This window comes from Gossypium hirsutum, chromosome A01, assembly GCF_007990345.1.
Source record: "Gossypium hirsutum isolate 1008001.06 chromosome A01, Gossypium_hirsutum_v2.1, whole genome shotgun sequence".
Classification (NCBI taxonomy): Eukaryota; Viridiplantae; Streptophyta; class Magnoliopsida; order Malvales; family Malvaceae; genus Gossypium; species Gossypium hirsutum.
Genome location: NC_053424.1, coordinates 115,170,670 through 115,197,032, shown reverse-complemented (window position 1 = coordinate 115,197,032; position 26,363 = coordinate 115,170,670). Strand labels below are relative to the sequence as shown.

At 32.8% G+C, this 26,363-nt stretch overlaps 2 protein-coding genes and 3 long non-coding RNA genes across 17 annotated transcripts; 1 reads left to right on the top strand and 4 right to left on the bottom strand.

Annotated features, from left to right (window-relative positions):
* Positions 1-5,264: 5,264 nt before the first annotated feature.
* LOC107925638 (amino acid transporter ANT1) lies at positions 5,265-7,397 on the bottom strand. Its single transcript, XM_016856343.2, has 3 exons — positions 6,695-7,397; positions 5,949-6,596; positions 5,265-5,863 (listed from the first exon to the last, which is right to left on the bottom strand). The coding sequence occupies exons 1-3, from the start codon at positions 6,917-6,919 to the stop codon at positions 5,456-5,458; spliced, it is 1,281 nt and encodes a 426-aa protein (XP_016711832.2). The 5' UTR covers positions 6,920-7,397; the 3' UTR covers positions 5,265-5,455.
* Positions 7,398-7,991: 594 nt separating this feature from the next.
* On the bottom strand, positions 7,992-15,711 carry LOC107925639 (uncharacterized). Of its 13 annotated transcripts, none has more exons than XR_005927564.1 (6): positions 15,429-15,654; positions 14,937-15,190; positions 14,801-14,858; positions 14,357-14,718; positions 8,968-14,188; positions 7,992-8,815 (listed from the first exon to the last, which is right to left on the bottom strand). XR_005927564.1 is itself a non-coding variant. In XM_041114412.1 (3 exons), exon 3 carries the CDS (start codon positions 8,803-8,805, stop codon positions 8,098-8,100), a length of 708 nt encoding a protein of 235 aa, XP_040970346.1. In that variant the 5' UTR covers positions 8,806-8,815; positions 14,131-14,188; positions 14,357-14,592; the 3' UTR covers positions 7,992-8,097. The 13 variants fall into 13 exon arrangements, 2 of the variants coding, with proteins under 2 accessions (XP_040970346.1, XP_040970347.1); XR_005927576.1 differs by having other exon boundaries at positions 14,937-15,136; XR_005927573.1 differs by having other exon boundaries at positions 14,141-14,188; positions 15,429-15,641.
* Positions 15,712-17,310: 1,599 nt separating this feature from the next.
* LOC121229651 (uncharacterized) lies at positions 17,311-18,092 on the bottom strand. Its single transcript, XR_005927535.1, has 2 exons — positions 17,979-18,092; positions 17,311-17,640 (listed from the first exon to the last, which is right to left on the bottom strand). It is a non-coding gene; the product is annotated as an uncharacterized lncRNA (long non-coding RNA).
* A 3,316-nt stretch (positions 18,093-21,408) lies between these two features.
* LOC107925575 (uncharacterized) lies at positions 21,409-22,374 on the top strand. Its single transcript, XR_001692028.2, has 3 exons — positions 21,409-21,905; positions 22,040-22,119; positions 22,234-22,374. It is a non-coding gene; the product is annotated as an uncharacterized lncRNA (long non-coding RNA).
* On the bottom strand, positions 22,324-23,406 carry LOC107925574 (uncharacterized). The gene is made up of 2 exons (XR_001692027.2): positions 22,895-23,406; positions 22,324-22,625 (listed from the first exon to the last, which is right to left on the bottom strand). It is a non-coding gene; the product is annotated as an uncharacterized lncRNA (long non-coding RNA).
* Between the last annotated feature and the right edge of the window lie 2,957 nt (positions 23,407-26,363).

The window sequence follows — 26,363 nt, the reverse complement described above, 5'->3', positions numbered from 1 at the left end:
TGATGTTGGAGATATTTTAGATTAAATAAATAAATAATAGTTTATTAATATTTTAATTTAATTTTTAAATGATATTTTATTATTTTATTATTATTTTATTTAGTATATATAAGGAAAGAAAGATGAAGAATCATCATCTTTTTCCCATGCACCCAACGTATGAAGAGAAAAGGAAGAAAGAAACTTTCTTTTCTTTACAATTTGGTCCTTTTACCAAAAATTCACCATTTTCACCCAAAAATCAAAAGAATTTCCTTAGCTACCAAGAGAGAAAAATGTTAAGGAGGCTATGGGAAGTTAAAATATTAAGTTGGATTCAAGAAATGGAGGCTGATGGAGAGAGAAAATCAAGATGAAGGTTGGAATCAATAGAACAAGGTAAGAACATCATGATTTCAATATATTTTTAAGTTTGATATTATTGAAAAAGCTTGGGATTGATGTTAATGTAGAGTTTACTTACATATGGTCCTATGTTCTTGATATGTTAATGAAGAGAAAATAAGAGAAAGTGAAGAGAAATAGTGTAGAGAAAGAAAATAAGGGTGTTATTAACATGGTAATTAATATCTTGCACTAAAACAGTTCTAGACAGCAGCAGTATTCTAACTTTGAAAAACCACCATAAATTGTAGAAATTGAATTAGAAAATTAAAAAAATATGGAATTAAATATTATTGAGTCTAGGTTCTCAGAGAAGAAACAGTGTAAGCAATGGATTTGTAAATTTTGAGATATAATGAATTTTGTGAGACAAGGTCAGAATGAATTCGGGTTCCCCTGTTCAGACTTTGAAAAATAATAAAAAAATGAATAAAAATAATTAGGAGCTTAAATTTATATGTATAGAATCCTAAATGAGTCTAGTTTTATTAGAAACAAACTAGAACATAATTTGAATTCTGTACAAGGAGATAATTAATTTTTAGTGAAGAAGGGTCAGAACTGTCAGACAGCAGAATAGGGGTGCCTTTAATGAATAAAATGTACTAATTGGATAAACCAAAAATCCTGAAAATTTTATGGTAAGAATATATGTGAGTCTAGTTTTAGATAAAATTTACAGATCTTAATTTGGACTTCTGTAACTCAAGAAATAAATAATTTAGTGACTATGACTCAAATGGACAGCTTTGAATATACATATAAGTAAATAGTAAAATTATTAATAATGTTACTTATAAGCATATTATATAAATTTAAGGATGTGGAATGGAGAGTAGGAGGAGGAAAATATATATGAATATTCAGCAAGCATGACTAATTTGCATGTTTTAGGCTTAAAGACTAAATTGAATAAAAGTGAAGCTTTATGGGTAATTTTGTAAAAATGTCAAAAAATGACCAAATTGCATGAAATGGATTAATTTTATTATTTAAATTACAAAATTGAATGAAATTATTAATTTAGTTCAAGATAGGGGGAAAACATGTTTTAGGGATTAAATTGAAAAGTGTTGAAATTATGGAAAAATTTTGATATTTTATAGAATTCATGGATTGTTATCAATATGTATGAGAATAATAGCTGGAAATAAGGATTAAATTGCAAGAATTTTATTTTCCTGCCCCTAAGGATGAAATCGTCATTAATTAAAAGTTTAGGGGCAAAATGGTGACTTTTCCTAGAGCATTAATTAAATGCATTAGAATATGAAATGAATGAAAATGATGATCAAATTTATTTATAAAGATCCAGACGACTCAAATATGAGACTTGATCGTGGAAAAGAAAAGAAATGGGATTAATGAAATTATAAACACAAACAAGCAATGAGATAAGTTCGTGTAACTTGAATTATATTCTTAAATGCTTGAAATGCATGTTTTTGATATGAATATGATTTGAATGTTCATTATATGAAATTTATGAAACATTGACATATTTGATGGGAAGAAATCCCGGTTGAATGAAAGGAAAATTCGATGGATCTCTGAAAAGGAATTAACGGTAAAAAGGATCTAGCCCGGACGGGTGATCCTATCCTGATATAGCCCTCTCGAAGAATATGTGGAAAATGGATTTAGCCCGGACGGGTAATCCAAATTAGGGTCTGAATTTAGCCTGGACTGGTAATTCAGATCCAAGCTCATTAGAGTAATTGCCGTTGCAGGGGATTTAGCCTGGACTGGTAATCCCGACAATACTCTATGAGTTTATATTACAGGGGATTTAGCCTGGACTGGTAATCCCACTGTAAGGATGAGGTTCGCGGGAGTGTGCTCTTTGATATGAAATGTGTAAGACCATGGTTGAAAGATACCATGGCAACCTGATATGAAATGTGTAAGACCATGGTTGAAAGATACCATGGCAACCTGATATGAAATGTGTAAGACCATGGTTGAAAGATACCATGGCAACGTGATATGAAACGAATAAGACCATGGTTGAAAGATACCATGGCAACATGACGGGAAATGAATAAGACCATGGTTGAAAGATACCATGGCAACGTGACATGAAAAGAATAAGACCATGGTTGAAAGATACCATGGCAACATGACAGAAAATGAGTAAGACCATAGTTGAAAGACACTATGGCATCATGTCAAAGATAAATAAGACCGTGGATGGAAGACGCTATGATATCTATTGAACAATTGATATTCAGGTAATACGTATTAGATGACGAATGGTTACATGAAATGGTTGTGTGAAATGTTTACAAGAACTGGTCATATGGAAATATATGTACAAAATAGTTGTATGAAATAATTATGAAGATAGATAAACAAAATAAGAATAAGTACATGGAATATAATTTATGTTAAGTTTGATATAAACTTTACCGGAATAAATATACTTAAAATATATGGAAATGATGAAACATGAAATATTGATATAATGAAACGATTGATATATACTTATAAAGAAACGGTAATAGAATTAATATGTTTCATGACATGTACATATATGATTATCTTTGATACGTTGATACAAGGAAATTATGTAAGTAAAGACAATTATTAAACACAAATGTGACATGTCGAAGAAAATAAGTATATCAATGTTGAATTTATATGAAATATATGCAAGTATACTAACAATGATGTGGCTTGACACTTAGACAAAGGACAAGCTATTGATTGAATGGTAATATGTTTAATTACAAGAAGCATTGAAATGGTAAGTACTTAGATGAAAATAAAATTTAAGATTTTGCGAATTTTTTTTATAATCTCGATTTAATTCCATTTGGTTTCTAGTGTATGTTTGGGGCTTCGAGGGCCCAATAGAGAGACGTTATGATTATTTTCAAAATCTGAAAAATAAATGACTCAGAATTATCTGAAAATATTCAGTAAACTCCGGTAATGCCTCGTACCCTATTCTGGCAATGGATACGGGTAGGGGGTGTTACAATTCTCGTTTTAAGTTCTTTGTTTGTTTATTGTTTTCCTTTTAATTTTATTTTGTTTTCTTATGCGAAAGTAAAAATAAAAGGAAGAAGCTTACCCATTTTAGAATTACCGAAAAAGGGTTTTTTTCAGGTCCGGCTGCCATGCACGGTGGCGCCGACGACAGCCCGTGGGGGTCCGTTGACCGGAGTAAGGCCGAACCGATGGCCGAATTTAGAAGGGAGGGGGAGAGTGTTATTTTTAATAATAATATTATTATATTTATTATATTATACTTATTTTATTACTGTTATTATTATTTTGTATATATTTATTATCATTGATTTATTATTATTATTAGAAACATATTTTTATTTTATTATTTTTATATTATTATTTTTATTAATATATTATTATTATTGTCTTCTATTTTATTGTTGTTATTATTATTTTAATCGTTATTACTATGTTTATGGTTATTGTAGCATTATTCTATTATTACTATTATTATAGTTAATTAATTCTACATTTTCATTACCTTATATATTTTCTTTTTATATTTGTTTTATCCCTCCATATGTATATATATTATCGTTTTCACATTATTACTTTTATGTATAGATCCTTTCTTTATCTATGTATATATATATTATATTTTCATATATACAATTTATTTCTTTTGAAGATTCCGTTTTAAAATTATACTCTGTCTATTTTGACTATTTTCTTATTATTAATATGTGTATTATAGAAATCCTTTTTCCTATTTTCTTCTGTTTTATATATTTACATAATTATTTTTATTTCTTTTGTTTGTACCATTATTAACATGTTACTACTACCATTTTATTATTTGTCATTAAATCTCTTTTTGCCACTATGTTTTATTGTTAATATGCATCGTTCAGTTTATTATGGTAATGTTATTTGCATGTGACATACCATTATTTTCGTTTTTAAGTTTTAATTGCCCAAATTCATTTATTCACAGATTTATTCTCAATTGTTTTTAAAATAATGGCAATGTTCGGTATTTAAAGACTTCAAAGAATCGTGCCCTAACGTACTGAGTTTCGCTTTCTTTCTTTGTTTTGAATATTCGAATATCCTTTTACCAGTTCACTCTAAAAAATTTTCAAAATAAAGGCAATGTTCGATATTTAAAGAATTCGAAGAAACGTGCCCTAACGTACTGGGTTTCGCTTTTTTTGTTTGTTTTTAATATTCGAATATCCTCTTAAGGCTAAAACGCACGTTTTAAAGGCAAGCTCACAATTGAGGGTAAAAAATGTTGTGTCCTAACTGTAATGTTTTACCTTGAGGTGAGATGGTCTTTAATACACGTTTGACTTACCTAAATGTTTTAAAAGCCAATAAAAGGAGGATCGCGTTTTGAACTCTGTCCAAATCTTTAATTTTCGACATTAAGACTCTAAATAATCAATTAAGTACCAATTTTGAGCGTGTCGAGGGTGCTAATCCTTCATCGTACGTAACTGACTCCCTAACCGGTTTTCTATTTTCGCAGACCAAAATCATCGTTTTGAAAAATTTATTTATTTATTAACAACGACTATGTTTTGAGGTGATCCAATCACACCTTATTAAAAACGATTGGTGGCGACTCCCAACTTTTCGTTTTCAAAAGTCGATTTCCCATTTTCAAAAAAATGGTTTCGACACTACTCTTTCATGAAGGCACGAGGAGGATTCATTATGTGTGCATTTAAGCTTTGTAAGGAAAGGTCCCCTATGACGGATTTCAGGTCTGTTACCATTATGCTATGAACCGATGCAGTGAGTTTATTGTTATTATTTTTAATCTTACGTTATAATATCTAATCTCATCATTAGAGTAACTAATCTCACCGTCATTACTGTTTTTACACTAACCACAAGTAAACGCACCGTACATCCAAAAGGATGGTATATTCGATGTTATATATTGAGTAGAAAATTGTCTCGACAACAATTATACATCAAAATCAAGTATTTTAAATGAAAACAATGTCAGCTTAACAAGTCTGCTTTTGCTGTTCAAATATTTCATTAATCTAATCGAACTGAATTTTCCATTCATTTTTTACCATAACCAATATATATTTTTGTTTTTTCAGATTCCAACTATGGTGTTATATGTACCATAAGCTGCAAAAATCAATCCACACAATAGGACGCAACAATCTAAGGCTTTCTGCCACAAACTCAAAGATGATCCCAACAAAGTTAAGTGAAATGAGGCGGGCAAAACGAACGAGATCAATGCACATACAGTACTCCCAACAAGCGACGCAAATATAGCAAACCCCGGAACATATGATGCCAAAACCGCTAAACCGATTATTAGAACCGCCCTGCTGGTGTATGTTCCTAGCTTGCCTAATCCTGTAATTGAATTTTCAGCATCATTGTTGTTGAGCTTCTGAAACCATATAATTTTCTTCAACTTCCCTTCCAAGATTTCGTTAACGGGGTGAACCATGATGGGGAACGTAAATACGAGCCCTAGGCATAAGCCAATCTGTTGCCGAGGAGCACAACAAATGAAGAGACCAAATAACATAGATTGCAAGTAAAAGAAACAAAGGAGAAGATCAATCGATTACCTGGACTGCAGTGGCTGTCCAATTGTTAGGAAGATTTAGTGTTATGATATCTTTTGTTTCATCACCATAAGCTAAATAACCGAAACTCCCAAACAGAACATACATAAGTGTAATCCAAGTAAATGCCATGCCTAACACCTTAGGGAATGTGTTCCTCTCTTTCATTGATTGCTCCAGAGCCAATGTCATTCCGAACCCTTCGAAACAGAACACTGCCATCCCTCCTGCAAACGGCAACCCTCCCAAGTTATCAGCGATGGCTTTCCGGTCCCGAAATGAAAAGCCTCCCCCGATTGCACGTTCTATATCTTCTTTAACAACAAATCCCATTGCCAACACATTGCATATATCGGCAAAAATGCTGAAAGGGGCAAAAGCTGAAAGGGATCCAATCCATGACAATGCAATCTCAATTGGGACTAACAAGAATATGTAAGATGCAACACTGAAGGTTTGACCCTTGAAAACTGATACAAGGTTTTGACCAATGAATACCAAGTATGCTACAGATCCTCCACATTGAGAGATGAAAATGAGAAATTCAGTCAAGTATCTGCCTGGTTTTCCCATGCAAATGTAACCCAAATCACCATATGTTATTGTCCCTTGTAGTTTATTTTCTGATGCTGATTTATCCCTGCACTGAACCTATTAAAAACCCAACTTTTCAATCAATATAGTCTAGGAATCTACACAAGGTTCAATGAACAAAAGCAATATTGAAGAAGGGAATAAGTGATACTAACCAGAAGGAGCATGCAGTAGAAAGTAGCAAAGCCAGCAAGGATAACACCTAGGGATCCAGCGAGCCAACCGGCAACCCGAAAAGCAAAAGGGAGGCCTAAAACGCCGGTTCCAACTATTGAGACTATGATGTTGCCTATAGTCTGAAATTTGGATGCTGTTCCTTCTGTTGTTGATGATGATGGTGATGGACTAATTAAAGGAATTCTTTCAGAATTTTTCACCATTTCTTTTTTTTTTTTCAGTTTCTGGAGAATGATAGATAGCTAACGAGAACAGGGCTTCAAGTTTAGTGGAACACAGTGGTCCCTATAGGCTAGGGCTTTGAGACTCTTCGGTGCCACGTTGCTATTCTCAAGCAGTAAAACAATTTTCACATTTAATAGGGATGAAAGAGAGTTATTATCCTTCAAGGATTCACATTAGAATAGGAGTTTCTTTTTGGATGGATGTCTGATGAGACAAAAAGAGTGGACTACATTTAGAGAATTGAGAAATCTTACTATATTTTATTCATTATTTCTAAATTTCACGCACCCAATTATAGTAAGGTGGTGGTTGGCTTTACCTACCATATGAATAACATCCATGGTAGGATTTTGAAAGGAAGCAATCAAAATGAAAAATGTGAATATATGATTGTGTTGCAGAAGTTTGAGATAAATTAGGGTTTTCTTTTTCTATATGTATAGGCATCCGTTTGGGTTGAGAATGGACTCTCTAACAATAATGAATCTAGAATTTGAACTTCATTCATATTCCTTTCTTTGTTTGTCGATAGAATAGATAAATTAGAGTTGGCTATTATTTGTTTAAAAAAGAAGTTTATTTGTAGCCATGTGTTAGCATCATCCATGTGAGTGCATGTTCTCTCCCCTTTTTTCTACTCTGGGTTTTTGTCCTCTATCATGGTGTTTTCTCTAGTTTTCTTATCTCTGTCCTCTTCAGGTCGCACCGTAATCATTACTCTATGCTCAACATACTTTTTGACAAGTGCATGTTCTTATAAAGAAACAATGACGAGATTGTCGATTTTAACCCAACCATAGGAACCAAAATTGCACAAGTAAGCTTAGATGCGCGATTAGATTCAGTTCAATGTATTTAGTTTATCTTTTGCCTTACATTATAATATCGTTATAATATTTAATCTCATCGTCACTGCTGTTTTTACACTAACCGCACGTAGACAAACTATCAATCCCAACCCACTCTAAGAATTTGTAAATGTTTGCCATCAATAGAGTTGAATTATATGAAAAGATATAACAGAAACAAGGAAACATGGCAGATAAGGCATGTGGAAATCAACTGTATTGTTCAATATAGTCCTTGTTCATAACAGATACATATTCTATTGTTCAATATCTACATTCTAATCCAGCAAATTGCAAGGCAACTAGATTCAGGCCTTGAAACAAAGCGACTGACAAACACAGTCAATAGCATGAATCAGTTTTCTCCTTGGACCTACTGCATCTGCACCCATATCCTTTAGCTTTTGCATATTTAGATTCACTAACTGGAATTTATTGATACTTTTTGCTTGAAATATCCTTACAAACTGATCTAATCCTAGTGATTTCAAATACCTGGTAAGGCCACCAGCTTGTTGAAGCTTTCTCTCAAGATTTGAAACCCTTAGCCTTCGATTCAGTAACATGCTCCCTGAATAGGCAGCATTAGGACAATGCATTGATCTTACACTCTTGAGAATTTTATTATGAGATTTCAAAGCAACCACTCCACCAGGTTTCTTTGGTTCCTCCACTCCAGGACCCAGAGCTGGAAACGTGGGTGAAGTTGAAATTTGTTGTCTAGCAATTTCCATACCCATTTTATGAGCCAATGGAGTGGATTTAGGAAACTTTTGAACATCCTCCTTTTTCTGGCCTTGTAGTTGACCAGGTCCTTGGTTTGCCATTTTTGATTTCTTAGAGGAAGGTAATGGAGGTATAAGAATGGTGACTCTCTGCTTTTTAACTACGACCCAACCATCTTCTCCAAACAGATCCAATTCAAAGTTGGGATATGTAGAGCCTAAGCGGCCACCTCGAGCATTTTTTTTGTTTGAATGCTTCAATCCGAGCTGTCTTTGCTTTGATTTCACCATTACTACACACCTATTTCATATATATATATCATGCAGTAGGCTAAAAGCATTCAGTATTGCAACGAAAATCTCAATCACATAAACGATAAAAGAAGAAACCCGCAAAAGAACTATAATCATCCAAGCAAACAATAATGAAAATTTTCTTTCAAAACAACTCACTTTTAACCTAATTTCCTAGATATCACGTGTTCATCAAACCTCCGTTGCTCGGACTCGCCTGAACGGCTGCCACACACAGGATATGTGTCCGATCCTTCCGAAACTGGTATTAGGTTTTGAAGAAGCGGTGGCGGTGGCCGATCAGAAGAAAAAGCTGTACGGCTGACAAAAGAGAGGAGAAGAAGAAGAGCCAGCGGCGGCGGGAAGAAATGAAGAAAAGAAACTAGGGCACAGTTGTATGGGCTGAGTGTTTATGGGCATTTTTAACCTAATATTTGGGTTTTTAATTAGATAATAAGATATTAGCCCAAATAAATTTGTTTAATAAAAATTGAGTTAATTGCTCAAAACATCTTAAATTTTGACCCTTATTTTAAATCGATTTCTAAAGTTTAAATCATTTTAATTATATTCCTAAACTATTGAGGTTATATTAATTAAATCCTTTAGATATTAAAATCGTTAATTTAATAATTAAATGACATGTCAGATCTTATGTGATATAATTTAAAATGAAAAACTTAAGAAAAAAAAACATTGTAAAAATAGATGTGCCAAAAATCTTAATTTTGAGGTCTTCAAATTTTTTACAGAAGTTTTATCGTTTGCTCATTTTTCTTTTCAACTTTACTTTATTTTTAATTTTTATGTTTAACAATTATGCAACAGCATTCTGTTTATTTAAAAATTTCATTTTATATTTAGCAACATAAGATTTAATGTGTAATTTAATAGTTTAATAATGTTTTGAAGTTTAGAGGCTGTTAAAAACTGAACGTCGATACGACAATGTAGAAATATCGCAAAGGAAAAAAAAAGAAAAATAGAACACAAATTTTACATGAAAACCTTTTCGGGAAAAAACTATGAGTAGAGGAAAAAAAATTCACAAATGTTGAATTCGAATGATATAAGAAAAATTTCGACTACATCTATTTATAGGTTGAAAAAGCCTAATTCTAATGAATGTAAAATATATTATGTTAATAAATACTAAATATATTCTACTACAAAATCTTTTTAGAAAAAAATAGATTTTGTTTAATTTAACTTGCAAATATTCTTTTAAAATTTAGGTTACACAACTCTAATAGAGACCAGCTTAGAATAAGGGTCATAGTTTGAGGATATTTGGAACAGTTAACTTATAAAAAGTATACTAATCTAAAGTTCTCAATTCATTTCTTTACTTTTCTGTCTACTACCCTAGCACGCTTTTTTCTAGGTTTTCCTTGTTTTTTCGTCTTTTTGGGTTGTTTGGTAGCGGTAAACGGTGCAATCTTCTTGTAGTTATCAGTAAAAGGCAGGAAGCTTTAGATTGTTTACGTGAATCAATGGAAAAGGAATTTGCTGGATTATCCCTTGATGAAGAGGAAGAAGTCTTGCAATTACACGCAGATTCTGGTTTGAGAAGGGAATAGGAGAATCTTTGTTTGGTAGGATGCTTTTTACCAGCCAGTATCATACACTTTCCAGCAATGAAGAATACTATGGCTTATATATGGCACCCCGTTCGTGGTATTCAGAATCAGCATTTGGGGGAAAAACGGTATTTATTCCAATTTAATCACATTATTGGCCTGGAAAGGGTCTTAAAGGGATGTCCATCGTCTTTTAATAATTATTTATTGATTTTGCATCAGTTGTAATGGGGGGAGGATCCATTACTAGTTCCTCTAATTGCTACCCCTTTTTGGGTACAAGTTTATGACGTCCCAAAAAGTTTTTATTCTGAAAATTTGGCTGTTCAAATAGGAAATTTCATTGGAAATTTTATGGAATATGACTGTTTAAGTCTGGGCAAGGAAAATAGGAATTGTATGAGGATACGAGTTAAAATTGATGTTCGTAAGCCTCTAAAAAGGAAGAAGCAGATCATGGTGCGAGAAAAATGCTCTCATGTCAGATTTAAATACGAAAGACCGTCTTTGTTCTGTTTTTATTGTGGTAAGTTAGGGCGCAGTGATTCCTTTTGTGAAGCAAAGATGATGTTAAGAGCGGAAGTTGCTGGGATGGGTTGGGACCTAACCTTACGTGCCCAATCTAGGAGAGCTCAAGCAATAAATAGTGTCTGGCTACGAGAGGAAGGGAAAGTGTTTGTTGGGGGATATGGTGGAAGACAAAACCAAGAACTTACAGTGGGAGGAGTTAATAAAGAAGCTGTACGCACAAAGAAAATTGATCCTATAATGGGATTCAGTTTAGAAGGAAGAATGCCAATTGCACAGATAGGGGGGATAGATTCATAGATGATCGATCTCAAATAGATGATCGATCTTAAAACAGTATGGACCATGATTTAGAAGATAGTGTCTTACTGGGGGAAGAAGGAAAAAAAAGGGCTCGAGGTGAACAGGAAGAGAATAGCATTATAGCAAACAGAAGTAGAAGGATATCTGAAATCAACTTAACATCAGCGGCTGCCAAAAGGCATGCCGACTAAACGCAATGAAAATATTAAGCTGGAATGTCCGTGGATTGGGGAATCCACAGACAGTTAGAAGACTTCGGCATATGCTGATGTTACAAAATCCACAAGTGGTCTTCTTTATGGAGCCGAAGTTAAATAGTAGACTGATGGAGAAAGTTCGACGTAGCTGCGGGTATCATTATGGTGTGGAAGTAGATGCGGTTGGTTCGAAAGGAGGATTATGTTTAGCGTGGCATGAGACGATTGATATAACGCTCCAAAGTTATTCAATTTGACATGTAGATGTGATAATTGAGAATTCAGATGATGGGAAAAAATGGAGATTTACAGGGTGTTATGGTTCTCTTTATACACATGATAGGGATGAATCTTGGCACCTTTTGAGACGTTGAAGATATAATGGTGTTTATCCTTGGCTAGTAAGTGGGGATTTCAATGAGATTCTATATGGGTTTGAAAAGAAAGGTGGATTACCTAGAGATGAGAGAAGGATGGAAGCTTATAGAAAAGTGCTAGAATAATGTAACCTTATTGATGTAGGGTATTCAGGAAGATGGTTTACTTGGGAGAGGGTAATTTGCCAGAAACGAATATTCAGGAAAGATTAGATCGAGGTGTAGCTACTGAAGAATGGATGTCTTTGTTTCCTGAATCATTAATTTAACACCTTTCTCATTCTTTTCCAGATCATTTTCCTCTACTTATTGCTACCGATAGGGGAGACAGAATGATAAGAGCTTTACGTTTTAAGCTTGGTGGACTTTAGAAGAAACATTTCTTGAGGAGGCTAGAAGTATTTGGGAAAATTCTACTGGGGACCTTTTATACAAACTGAAAAAAATGGGAAAAAATCTAGAGGGATGGGTAAAGCAGATTGGAAGCCGAAGAAAATTTAAAAAGGAGTTGCTGTCCGATAAATTGTCAACCTTATTGGAAGCTGAAAGAAACGATAAAAATTTGGCAGAAATTATAGAAACTAGAGTTCAGTTGAATTTTGAAATTGAGAAGGATGAAAGATATTGGGAACAGAGGGCTCGGATTAATTGGTTGAAACTTGGGAACAGAAATACAACATTTTTTCATAAACAAGCAACTCAAAGGAAAAGGAAAAATCTGATTCAGAAAATGCAATTTGAGGATGGCAGAATAACAGAAGAAGATGAGGAGATTGAGCCAATTGCAAGAGCATTTTTTCAGAATTTATTCTCATCAGATATGTCAGGAAATTTAGATCATATTTTGTCTGACATCGATTGTTGTGATTCTAAAGAAGACAATCGAAGGTAGTTATCAGGGTATACGAAGGAGGAGATTTGGGTAGCTGTATCAAAATTAGGGCCCACAAAAGCACCAGTGGAGGATGGATTTCCAGCTTTATTTTATCAGAAGTGTTGGCCCATTATTGGCGAGGAGGTTTCAGAATATTGCCTGCAGAAATTGAACGGTGATATGGAAGTAGGCGTGATCAATAAAACGAACATTGTGCTTTTACGAAAAACTACCAATCCAACATGTATTACTCAATTTAGACCCAAAAGTCTATGCAACGTGCTGTATAAAGTGATATCTAAGGTGATTGCTAATCGGCTTCGGGGGGGGGGGGGGTGATTGGAAAATGTATTGATCTAGCTCAGAGTGCTTTTGTTCCAGGGAGGTTGATTTCTGACAATGTACTTCTTTCATACGAAATACTGCACACTCTAAAGAAAAAAAGTTGGGAAGGGAGGGTCTAATGGCTGTTAAGTTAGTTATGAGCAAGGCATATGACAGAGTGGAATGGAAGTTTGTGGAAGAGATTATGAAGAAAATGGGATTTGAAGCAGGATGGGTCAAGTCTCTAATGAAATGTGTATCGACAGTTTCATATTCTGTTGTCATAAATGGAAATAAAGGGGAGATTTTTTGTCCCACCCGAGGATTACGACAAAGGGATCCCTTGAGTCCGTTTTTATTTCTATTCTGTGGGGAAGGTCTCTCTAGTCTGATGAGGATAGCGAATAAAAGGAAAATTCTCAAAGGAGTGAAAGCTAGTCGAAGTGGGCCCTCTATTTTTCACTTACTATTTGTGGATGATTGTATTTTGTTTACAGAAGCTACAGAAGAAGGGGCGCAAGCTCTCAAATTAATTCTAAAAGAATATGAAATAGGCTCAGGTCAATGCGTGAATTATGAAAAGCCAACAGTGTTTTTTAGTTTAAATACACAAGATGGGGTTATAGCATCAGTCATTGGCATACTAGGGGTACGAAGATCAACCGATCCAGAACGATACTTAGGGCTTCCTAATTTGGTGGGTAGGAAGAAAAGAGCGGCTTTTCAAGTGCTGAAAGATAGATTTAAACAGAGGATCGATAACTGGAGCATTAGACATCTTTCGCAAGGGGGTAAGGAAATCTTTATTAAAGCTGTCCTACAGTCTATCCCGACTTACACGACGGCTTGTTTTTTACTTCCAAAATCTTTGTGTATCGAGCTAGAGGAAATTATAGCTAAATTCTGGTGGCAAAAAGGTCGAAATAAAAAAGGCATTCATTGGTTCGTATGGAAGGAATTATGTTCGCTTAAAGAAGACGGTGGACTTGGTTTTCAAGATCTTGAAAAGTTTAACATTGCATTGTTAGCAAAACAAGGTTGGCGTCTTTTTAATTTTCCAGACTCATTATTAGCGCGTGTTCTAAAAGCAAAATATTATCCTCAGTCAGAATTTTTTAAAGCTTGGTTAGGGAATTTACCTTCGCTTACCTGGCGAAGCGTTTGGGCAGCACGAGGTCTTTTGGAGAAAGGTTTATGCTGGAAGGTTGGAACAGGAGATCAAATTTCAGCATTGGGAGATTTGTGGATTTCAGGAGACGAAATAGATCGTTTGCAACATCATGAAAATCAAGAAAATGTCAAGTTAGTAGCAGATTTAATTGAAACTAGTAATCGAAGTTGGAATACAGATGTTGTAATTAATACCTTTCGACCAGAAATTGCTAGGAAAATTTTACAGATTCCACTTGCAGAGTTAGCACATGAGGATTTCCAAGTCTGGAGGGGGGAGATGTCAGGGGAATTCTCGGTAAGGAGTGCCTACAAACTATTACAAGGAACTAACGAAGATCCTAGTGAAATTAATTTACAGACCGAGTCTAAAAATTTTTACAGAAAATTGTGGAAGCTACATATTCCTTCAAAAATCACATTAACAGTCTGGAGAATTTCTTGGAACTTCATTCCGTCATTAGTTAACCTCAAGCAGAAGAAAGTAGTAGTTAACGCCATTTGCCCTCGATTCAGACAAAATGAGGAAGATAGCTATCATCTTTTTCAGCAGTGCCCTACGGCAAGAGAAGTTTGGGATCATTTAAAGCTTTCATGGATACTAAATAGTCATCATCAGAATATATGGGAATGGCTTACCTGGATCTTTAGCCAAGGAACGACTGAGCAGATTCGGTATTTTTGTTGCGGCCTATGGCTAGTTTGGTTCAACAGAAATAGGTTAATATACGATAAAATACAGGTATCTGGAAAGGATGTTGCGACACAAACTTACAGCTATATTTCTGAGCTAAATGGGATTAAAGAGAAGAGACTTATCGTTCAACCCATTGGAAATGTTGTACAGGAAAGAAGGAGACCAGGAGTCGCAATATACTTCGACGCGGCCTACGACCAACAAGCCTTCAGATCGGCATCAGGATTGTTTGTACGGGACGAGGAAGGACAAATTATTGCATAAAAAACGATTATCCACTCCGAAATTGCAAATCCATTTATAGCAGAAGCGCATGCAGGGTTGCAAGCAGTCTAGTTAGGGTTAGAAATGGGTCTCAACAAACTGGAAATCGTGGGTGACTCAAAGACAGTGATTAAAAAATGCCAGAAGATGGAGATAGACAAATCAAACATTAGTGCGATCATCAGAGATATTCAGCAAGCGAAAGGCAGTTTTCAAGAGATCAAGTTCCATTTTATACCCAGCAGAGGAAATCTTTACGCTCATACTCTGGCAAAAGAAGCATTAAAGAGAGGAAGTAGCCATTACCTGGTAGGAGGGCTTCCAGATTTCGCTTGCCAAGAATCGGAGGAGAGGAGACCAAGAGAACCAGATTGAAAAATGAAGGAGAAGGTCCGTTTGAATAAGGTAGTAGAAAATCAATTACTTTTGTTGGAAACTGCTACCGAATTAATGCTGGAAAAGACGTGAAATGACAATCCACTGAAGAGCCAGCTGGCGATTTGACTGGAAATGGGACTATTAGGCTTCCTGTTTAGATTTATTTCTGTTATTGTTTTATTTCTGGTTTTGTTTTAATTTTTTAAGATTCATGGATGAGTTGCTTTAGGCTGGTCTTGCTATATACGCAGGCCTGGAATTTTTAATAGGGCTTCTTTTATAGTTTTAGCCCAGTTCTGTTTGATAGTTTTGTTCAGTAATAAAAATCCAGTCAGATATTTTAAGTCAAAAAAAACTTATAAAAAGTATTCTTTTAGTTTTATCAATTTATTTATATTTTTAGTTATGATAAAGAAGAAATCGAAAGATCGAAGAGGAAGAAGAGAATAATAGAATAAAAGCGCAGTAGAGAGAAAATTGGAGAAGAAGAAAGTGAGAAAATTGTGTTGTAATTCCTTAATGGTCATGCCCTACCCTGATTGGGCAATAAAAAGAGTGGGTAATGACCTTGGGACAACCTGGCATATGAGACACACTACGCACCATTTTTATTTAAACGGCTTTTAGCCAAAACGACCTGTTTTAAAGACCTTGACTCAACTCCTTATGATACACATCGTTCTATTAAAATACTTAAACCCCAAAATACAACGATTTAAGTTGGACATTAATTACAAGGAAATAACAGAAATATAAAATATAGGTTGATGATCGTTGCTGCAATTTATTATACGGTAAATTACACCAACAGTCACTCAACTTTGAGGTAGTTAACAAAACAGTCGCCTAAATTTCATTTCAGTCACTCAACTTTTGAAAAATAACAAAACAATCACTAATATTATAAAAAAGTGACAAAACAGTTACTAATTAACAGTTTCTGTCAGTGTATTAACGGGACTGCTGATGTGGCAAGTTAACTGCTGATGTGGCCAGTTAACTTGCCACATTGGATGTCAATAGTGGAAACCCACCAAATTTAAGAAGAAATTGAAAGAAACCCCTTAATAACAGAGAAGAAGAAGAAGAAGAAAATGTATCAAGAAATTTTATATTCTGGTGACAATTCCTAAGTTCCAACATGGAGAAAATTTGAAACAAAATGAAAAATACACAACACCATCCCAGGGACTCGATTTTTTCTTCATCACCATTTTTCTGTGAATGGAAATTTGCAGCAAAGGGGAAATTGTCGTTATTTGAAAAAAAAAGCAAAGAATATTGTAGCCAAGAGGATTGACTTTCGAGAAACTATTCTCATATACAACTTTGACTTGTCAAAAACTGTTAGTGATTATTTACATCAAGCTGGAAGAATCAAAGAACCAAATATAAAAGAAAAAAAATGAACCCAAAATGAAAACTCAAAAATAAAAGAACCCATTTTCGTCATTGAAACACCACGTCTTTGTAGATGTAAAGTTTTTGTTAGAAAATAATGTCTCAAGAGTTACAGAGTAGGTAAGAAAATTTCATATCCATTTTTTCTCTTCCTCCTCCTCCTCCTTTTTCTTTTCTTCTTTTTCTCTTATTAAACCCTAAATTGGTGCTAATATGGCTGTTAAATTGGTGGTAACTGGCCAGCTAGAGGGTTTTTGGACACCAAGCATGCCTTCATCTGCCATGTCACTTTGCTGTGACGTCTGTGACTGAAAACAACAAAAATGATTGTTTTGTCACTTTTCCAAAGTTGAGTGACTGAAATGAAACCTACGTGACTGTTTTGTTAGTTACCCCAAAGTTGAGTGACTGTTGGTGTAATTTACCCTTTATTATATTATATTATATATGATCAATAGTGATTGAACAATTATACCAGTTGTTCATTAAAAATTTAACAATTCAATTTGTTGAGGCCCAATTTTGAATAAAATAAAATAAACCCAACTAACCTACCCTAACCCAAATTAAAATACCCAAATAATTAAAAACCCTAAGCCCACTAAGCCAACCCAAAACCTTAATACACAAAACAAATTAGAAAACCCTAGCCACTCCCTCTGCCATGCCGCCGCCCTATCCTTGTCAGCCACCTGCTCCACTTGCCACCACCAACTCTGCCACCGTTGACCTCATCCACCTGCAACAGAAGTGATAGAAAGATTAAAAAAAAACAACTTGTAAAAGGATGGCTATAAAAAGACCATTAAAAAATCATGTAGAGGGGTTAGATTTTTTGGAGGAAGCAATAAAACAATAAATCTCATTTTTAGCACATAATAGTCTCAAAAGAACAAAGAAAATTCAGCAAGCATTGAAGAGAAAAAAAAAACAGATTCCAAAGGCCAAGGTCTCATCTCTTTTCTTTTTTTATTTTCGGTATTCGACTATACATACATATATTTTTTCCTTTTTTTTCAAAAAAATAGTATATACATATTTATATATAAACATAATAAAAAAATTAAAAAAATTTACCTTTTCTAATTTCTGGCCACCGTGCGTTGTGGCCGACGGTTTTGACTGGCCGGAGTCTTCACCGGCGTGGGGGGTCTCTGCAGAGGAAAATGAGAGGAGGAGAAAATTTTTTTTAGAACAGAGGAAGAATGAATTTTTTAAAAGAAATCGGATTTAAATAGCCCCCCAAAACGACGTCGTTTTGGGGTTGGCCATTAAACCCCAAAACGACGTCGTTTTGCCTGACCCGACCCTATCCGACCCATTCCACCAAGGATCCGCGTGTTTTTCATTGGAGGGGCTAATTGCATTTTTAGCCCCTCTGCTTTTTTTATGGTTTTGCAATTAGATTTATTGTGCTTTTAATTTGGCCCCAAAGTATATAGCGCTTGCGATTTAGTCCCTCTTGCTGTGTTGCGTTTTGAGGGGAGGGATAATTTGTTTTTAGTCCTCTTTTGTTTTGCGCACATCCAAATTAATCCCTTTCCCTTTATTTCTTTTTAAATTGGCCCCAAAACTTCATTTTTGTTTCGAATTTAGTCCTTTTTCCATATTTAATTTGTTTATTTTATATTATTTTTATCATTTTTTATTTTTAATATTATTTATTATTATATTTACTATTATCATTATTATCATTATTATTAGTATATTTTTACTATTATTAGAATTATTTTTTAGTTTCAATTAATACTTATATATATTTTATGTATAAATTTATAGTTGTTTTTTTATATTATTATTATTCCTAATATATATATGATCTATATATATTTAAATACTATATTACACACATATTTTTAATACCACGTTATATACATATTATTATTGTATCTATTTTTACCCCTATTATATTTGTTATTAATATTAGTATATGTTTTGTTATATATGTATATATCTTTAATATATATATGTATATATTTATGTAGTATTATTGATAGTTGTTTTTAACATTATTATTATTTCTAATATGTATATATTATGTAAATATTTTAATACTATATTATGTATACATTTTTTTTATATTACGTATATATATCTTTTTAATATTATATTTTATATATATCATGTATATTTTTAATACTATATTATTTTTATATATATATTTACATATTATTTTATGTATATATTCTTTAATAACTATATTATGTATATATTTTTAATACTATGTATATACTTTTTAATACTATTATTATGTTTATATTGTAATATATACGTATGTATATAGGTAACATTATTAGTGTTTTTAATATCAAGTTTCTGTCACTTTACTAACTATTCTTATATGTATATATATATTCATTGTTTTTATTTCGTGTTTAATACTGTTATTACGTTTAGTATCGCATGCATTGTTATTGTTTTTAATATTATTGTCATATTTATTATTTGCTTCGATGCATTTCTAACTCTTTTATTTTTTGTTTCTCACCCATTCTTTTATCAGTTTGCTTTTCTTATTATAGTATTAGCATATCATTATTCTTATTATTATTTTCTTTGTAAATATTGTTTTTATTATTATCCTAATGCTCTTATATTATATGTTAATATTTTTTCATACATTATATCATTGTTTGCACCGTTTATTTATTTATGAAATTTTATTTTAAAAAATATTTTTATTCATTTTTTTTTAATTTCAATAAATAAGGCAATGCACCAATTTAACATTAAGTCATTGATTTCATCGCTATGTTGGGTGAAATTCGTCAGCTTGTGTTAAAAACGGGACGCCCTTCTAAAAAAAAAACCAAAAACTAAAAATTCTCATTTTTCAATCGAATCACGATTAAATGTCAAATTGAGCTCGTATTTTTGAAAATTAAGACAACACATGTTTAACAAGATACCAATTTTGGGCGTCGCGAGGGTGCTAATACCTTCCTCGTGTGTAACCGACTCCCGAACCCTATTTTTTCTCTGGCTTTTAACGTAGACATAAACCCGGCCTTCTTTTTGTTTAAAGAATAAATTTTCTTTTAAAAAAAAGAGGATTTTATTAGGTGTCTGATCACACCTAAGAAAAAAGATCGGTAGCGACTCCCCTTTTTAATAAAATCGCAAGTCGGTTTTCAATTTTTCAAATAATCGCCTCAACTAGCGACCAAAGTAAAATTTTTACGTCACTACACAATTATTCAAATAAATTTTTTTAAATAATTCAATGAGCATTTTATAACTTTTTGAAGTTCGTATCAATGTGTAAACTTATTAACAGTTCAATAATCTTAGGTATAACTTACCCTAAAAATATATCATATCAATTAGCATATCAAGTTGTATACCATTTGTATTGATAAAAAGAAAAGTTGTATACCATTTTTTTTATGTGTTGTCACCAATCTAAAAAAAAAACAAAAACAAAAATATAATTTTTGCCTTACATTTTTTAACTATCTAATTGGTTGTAATTAAATATAAAAGCGAGTCAAGTTGAATTCTTAAATAAAATGAATTGTGTGTTGAATTCTTATATTTTTCATTTAGAACATTTGAATTGAAAACTTTATTTAAAGAGTATTGAATTTTTTACTATCTAACTCATGAAAGATAATAATAATCATTATTGATAAAATAGAATGTCATAAAATTTAAGTAAATAAGGAAAAAGATCGGAGAGTTGTGTGTCCTTCAACTCACTTTAGGCTTAATTTTTTTTTAGTATTATGCATGTATGTTTTACGGTTCATATTTGAGGTTTATGGCTACCCCTTCCAACAATATTGTCTCCAAGGTTCGAACCTACTTTGTCCTCATGGGAGTGCAATGTGACTTACCATTGCAGCCAACCAGTTGTTGATTTACAACTTATCACACAAAAAGGACAAAAAAAATATAAATAAAACATTTATGCTCGTATTCAAAGAAAACTTCAATTAAACTTAATTATTGAGTGATCCAAATTTAACTGAGTCGATTAGTTCTAATCTTAATCGATGACTTTTTGTCACATCCTAAAAATTGAGTTAGTAGAAATTGAGTTAATGAATCGAGAATGGTCACGTCAGAATTTTTTTAGATGACCTTAGCACATTTGTTAATAAATAAATATCAATTATAGTGATTAAGTAGTGGTGGAGCTGTCATTAATGACCTGTGCTCGAATCCCTTCCCTCTCATTAATTTCTATTTAGTGCAAAATTGTCTCGAACCCTTAATAAATATCATCCCATGTTTTAATTATTTTCTTGTTAAATTTAAATAAGGAAGAAAATGGCTAGGTGGTTAAGTGTTTAATATGTTACTTAAAGGTCTGAGGTTCAAGTTTTTTTATCTCCACTTTTTTAATTTATTTTTTTTGTGAATTTTTCTATGTGCTAAATGCCCTTGCCATCCAACCCATAGTTGCCATACTGGGAAGATTCTTCCCTTGTTTACATGGTCAACATTCTCTCAATAGCCCCCTTTTCACTCTCATGATCCCCTTTTTGCTCATTTGTCCCCTCAACATATTATTCCTTTCACTCTTACCTTGTGTAATGTTCATTGATTCTCTTCACTCTTACCTTGTGATGTTCATTGAACCTAGATAAGATGAAGAACACTATTTTCTTTTTCCATTTTTCATTCTTTCATTTTCATTGCCATTCCCCTCATTGCTCCTCTTTTTTATCTCTATCTCACTCTTACCTCTTGCACCAACTTGAACTACCATTATTTTGATTTTGGCCTCCTTCCCTCCATCGTTAACCACCACCATTCGACCTAAACACCACCATTTCATCATCCATCATCCTCTTCTCATCTTCTTTTTGTTTCACTGCCGCCCTTAGTGCTACCCTCCACCACCACGACAACCATTGAAACTCTTATCTTTTTCATATTTTTCTCTCTTTTCCTTTCTCTTCTTTTAAGTGAGTGACCGAACCCATATTCTTTTCTTCTCCTCTGTTGAACTGCTGCCTCTGTTGCTAAACCGTCGCCGCCATAGCACCACCGCCAACGGTTGAGATTCTTCCTCTTTTCTTCTTCAATTTTCAACCTATCTTATTTTTTTTAGTCATAATTTTTTTTTGCATTATTTATTTTTAATTAGTTCTTAATCGTAAACTTTTTCATTGGCCTATTTTCAAAAATAGTCCTCCTCTTTAGATCCTTCGTTCCTTTTCAATTCGTGTTCAAGATGATTCGTCAATCCTCCCGTTTCAACCAAGTTAGTGTAAGTGTAAGGGTTGAGTAGAAATCTCCTTACTTTTCTCTTGACTGAATATTTTTAAGGTCATAGTGAATTATTTCTCAAGTATTAACATCTCGTATGTCATGTTTATTGAAGGGCCGATCGACACCAACTTGATAGACCATTAACGTGGGAATCGAATCACTAATCCAAGTGATTATTTCTAAGGGTAAGTGTTACTAGAAATTAATAGTAACTCGTATCAACCTTAATAATGATCGTTATTGTAGGGCCCAATTTTAGCCCGGGGCCCAATAAACAATAGTCTAAATACAGAGTCCATTTACAACAGGCCAAAAAACCTAAACCCTAGCCCAAAATTACAAGCCCAAAAATTTAAATCTTTTTCAGCAAAAAAGAAGGGAAAACCCTAGGTGCCGCCGCTCGTGCTCACGCCCGCACCCCATGCCCCTCGCGAGCCGGACACCGCTACCCCACAATGTGCTCTGCTCCACCGCGCCACGTCAGTGCCCGTGTCCACCACGTACCTGCAAATAGGCAAGAATTGGTTGTAAAAAAAAGGCTATAAAGGCCTTCGAAAAACCATTGTAAGGGGGACTTTTTTTAGATATGAAATAATTCGAAAAAAACAGTAATCCCAGTCACAAATTGAGAATCTAATAGCAGAGCAGAGTGGAAAAGAAAAAACAACCGTGGGTTGCATTTTTAGTTTTTATTTTATTTATTTTTCCCTTTTTATTTTTTCCTAAATTTATACACATATACAAATACATCAAAAACATGGGAAAAATATTACCTTTTGAACGCCGATCGCCGTGCACGATGGCGTGTAAGGTGGTGCGTGCGGCGATGGCTCATCGGTCCAATGGCTAGATACTGGAACCCTTCAGAGAAAAATGGGGAGCCTTTTCTTTTTTTTGAAACTGGGGAGAAGAATGAAATTTAAAAAAAAAAATTCAGCTTTTATGGACTGTTAAAACAGCACCGTTTTGTTCCATAAGCCCAGGCATCAAAACGGCGCCGTTTAGGCACACGACCCGCGCGTGTGACCCGACCCGGAAAGGATCAGCGTGTTTTGTATTAATGGGCTATTTTCCACTTTAGTCCTTCCGCTTTTTATCCATTTGCAATAAAGTTTTTTTATTTGTTAATTTTGGCCCTGTGATTTATTTCTGCTTTCAATTGAGCCCACCTTGGAGCTGCACGTTTTGGAGGGGGGATTATTTCCCGTTTTGGTCGCTCTTTGTTATTTGCGCACTCAATTTGGTCCTTTTCTTTTAGTTTATTTTCAGATTCGCCCTAAAATTTATATTTTAAATCCAATTTAGTCCTTTTTCAGTTATTTCACTATTTTATTATCAAAATTAACTAATTATTTATTTTCACTATTAATACTATTATTTTTATTATTTTATTACTATTATTGTTTTTATTATTATTATTTATATTGTTGTTATTATTATTCCCTTATTTTATTATCATTATTTATCCTTAGTATTATTCTTACTAATATTTTTTTTACTATTATCATATTCATTGTTATTATTACTATTTTATTATTATTATATTATTCATGATTGTAAGTTATTTTATATTATTCATTCTTTTAATTTTTTTTATATATCTTATTTGAATTATTTTATATACATTACTGATCTGGCGTGGCTTTACTTATTTATTAAACTCTTTTATATACTTTTATAATATATATATATATATATATATTGATCGTTTTATTATCACAAACTTCTTTTATACACTGTTTATTTTTTAAACTTTTGTGTACATTATGTTTTCTCTATTTATTTTAAACCTCTTTTATACCTTTTATTTGTTATTTGTGATTCATTATTATAACATTTTGTTTATGCATTATTACTTTGCGTTGTACGTTATTATTTCATCATATTTTATTCGTCTAAAAAGTCGTGTTTTAATATCGTTTAAGTTTTAAAATCATTTTACTCAAAAGTTTCTAAAATAAGGCAATACTCGGTATTTAGCATCGAGAAGATTGTGCCCTAACTTACTGGGTTTCCATTTTCCTCGTTGAATCTAAGTAAAACGTGCAAGTTTCAAATAAAAGCTTATTCTCAGGAATTCGAGGTGTTGTGTCCTAACTCACTGGATATGACATTTTGTATCTCGAGATAAGGATTTCTAAAAAATAAAGGCAATCTTCTATGTTTGGAAATCCGAGAAATCGTGGCCTAACGTGTTGGGTTTCGATTTTTTCGTTGGACCAAATAATCGAATATCCTTTTGTAATTTTCAAATGTATGAGTTTTTGGAAATCAAGAATTGATCGTGGTTTCGAAGGTTTAAAGAATCATGTCCTAACGTGCTGGATGTGATATTATATTCCTTCGAAACAAGAGAATTTTAATGTTCAATTTGAGTTATTCAAATGTTTTAAAAGAGATCGTATTTCAAAATATTTTTTTTAAAATTTTAGACATAAGGACATTGTTTAATCAATTTGGTACCAATTCTGGGCATAACGAAGGTGCTAATCCTTCCTCGTATGTAACCGACTCCCGGACCCATTTTCGCAAATTTCATAGGCCAAAATCGATATTTTAATAAAATAAAATGTTTTATTAGGTGACTTGATCACACCTAAACAAAAAGGATTGGTGGCGACTCCATACCTCGTTTTAAAGTCGATCCCCATTTTTCAAAATAAAAATGGTTTCGACAGTTATTAACGTAAGATCACTATTGTTGATTGAATAGGTAATCTAGTTGTTAGATCCACATGTGGGCGTTCTTAGAGAGTTGTTGCAGATCGGATCTATGATCAGGTGTGATTTTAACATTAAACAAAAATAAACCTATGTGTTACATTGTTAAAATTATTATTATTTAAATTATGTTTGATGAGGATACTTTATGTATCCATTAAGAGAGATAAAACCCGTTGTTATGGACTATGTCAAGTAAGTGATTTGAAACCATTGATTTTGGTGATATGTATGATGTGTGATTTGTTGATTATTAATGATATGAAAATTATAAAAATCTCATCTCATGTTATGTGATCTTATGTCATATGTGATTTTCGCATGATTTATAAAATATGAAATTTTGGTACCATGTGTACATATGTAATTTGCATGTTAAACATACCTATATGATTTGGGTGATTTTGGCCATATCACATGCATGGGGTGAGACATGTAAAAGGTGGAAGTATGTGGCAGTTTATTTGTATTAATGTGACACTGTTCACGATTTTGATTATGTGGCAGTATATTTACGGTTTTGGTGGCTTGTCCACGATATTGATTTTTGGCAGTTTATCTACAATTTTGGTGACACTGTTCATAATTTGGTGTGTTTGTTCATAATTTGGTGTGTTGGATGGGCAAGTTCTGGGAAACTCGATTTTGGTGTGTAGCGGAGATGGGTAGGACCATTTTCATAAAATCTGCATCGCTTTACGAAATATGCATTGACACTATCATGCATAGTATAAGTGAGAAATATAGAGTTATATGAAATTGATATGATTATTATGATTATATATGTATATGTTTATATGTATGTGATTGTGTTTATGTTAATCTCACACTGAGCTTTATAGCTCAGTCTTTTTAGTTTTCTGATTTTACAAATAACCCCGAGGTTAAGATTCGATGACGACAATTGGAGGAGTTTCTCGGAAGTCTTTTTAAATTAAAGTAATTAAGTTTTATTTTGATATTTTGGGTTTATAATAAGTTTGAGTATGGGTTGTGGCATTGGACTTCATTTTTTGGGGATTTTTCATTCTGATTTGCATAAATTGTTTGCATGACATTAGGTTTTAAAAATTGCATAAATTAGTATTTGATAAGATTTTGCTTGAAACTCGGTTTTTAAAATAGAATCTGTCAATAACATATTTTTTCGCTGCATTTATGAAAAATTAGTTTTTAATAAAATTAAACTTTGTTTTCAAAATTATTAATGTTTACAAATGAGTTTTCTAAAGACATTTGATTTATGAAGTTAATATGTTTTTTTTTGAAATAATGACGAATAACAAAATTATCCAATTTTAAATAAAAAAGACAAATGATTTAGAAGTATGATTGAAAATCTGAAATAGTTTTGAATAAATGATTGAATGTTTATAATTGAGATATTATTTATTTCAATTCATGATATTTGCAAGGTTTTTATGAAATTAAAATAAACGTTTTATTTAATTTGTTTTGAATTGATAAACCAATAGTTTTAATTTTTTTTTAAAATTTTTAAAGTTTATTTAAGCTATTTTC

What these genes read in the sequence shown, in the direction of transcription:
- LOC107925638 (XM_016856343.2), bottom strand. Translation starts at nt 6,919, where the DNA reads ATGGTGAAAAATTCTGAAAGAATTCCTTTAATTAGTCCATCACCATCA. An exon ending in TCTACTGCATGCTCCTTCTG is followed by an intron (nt 6,597 to 6,694) that starts GTTAGTATCACT and finishes GGTTTTTAATAG; the next exon opens with GTTCAGTGCAGGGATAAATC. An exon ending in GGACAGCCACTGCAGTCCAG is followed by an intron (nt 5,864 to 5,948) that starts GTAATCGATTGA and finishes CCTCGGCAACAG; the next exon opens with ATTGGCTTATGCCTAGGGCT.
- LOC107925639 (XM_041114412.1), bottom strand. Translation starts at nt 8,805, where the DNA reads ATGGTGAAATCAAAGCAAAGACAGCTCGGATTGAAGCATTCAAACAAA.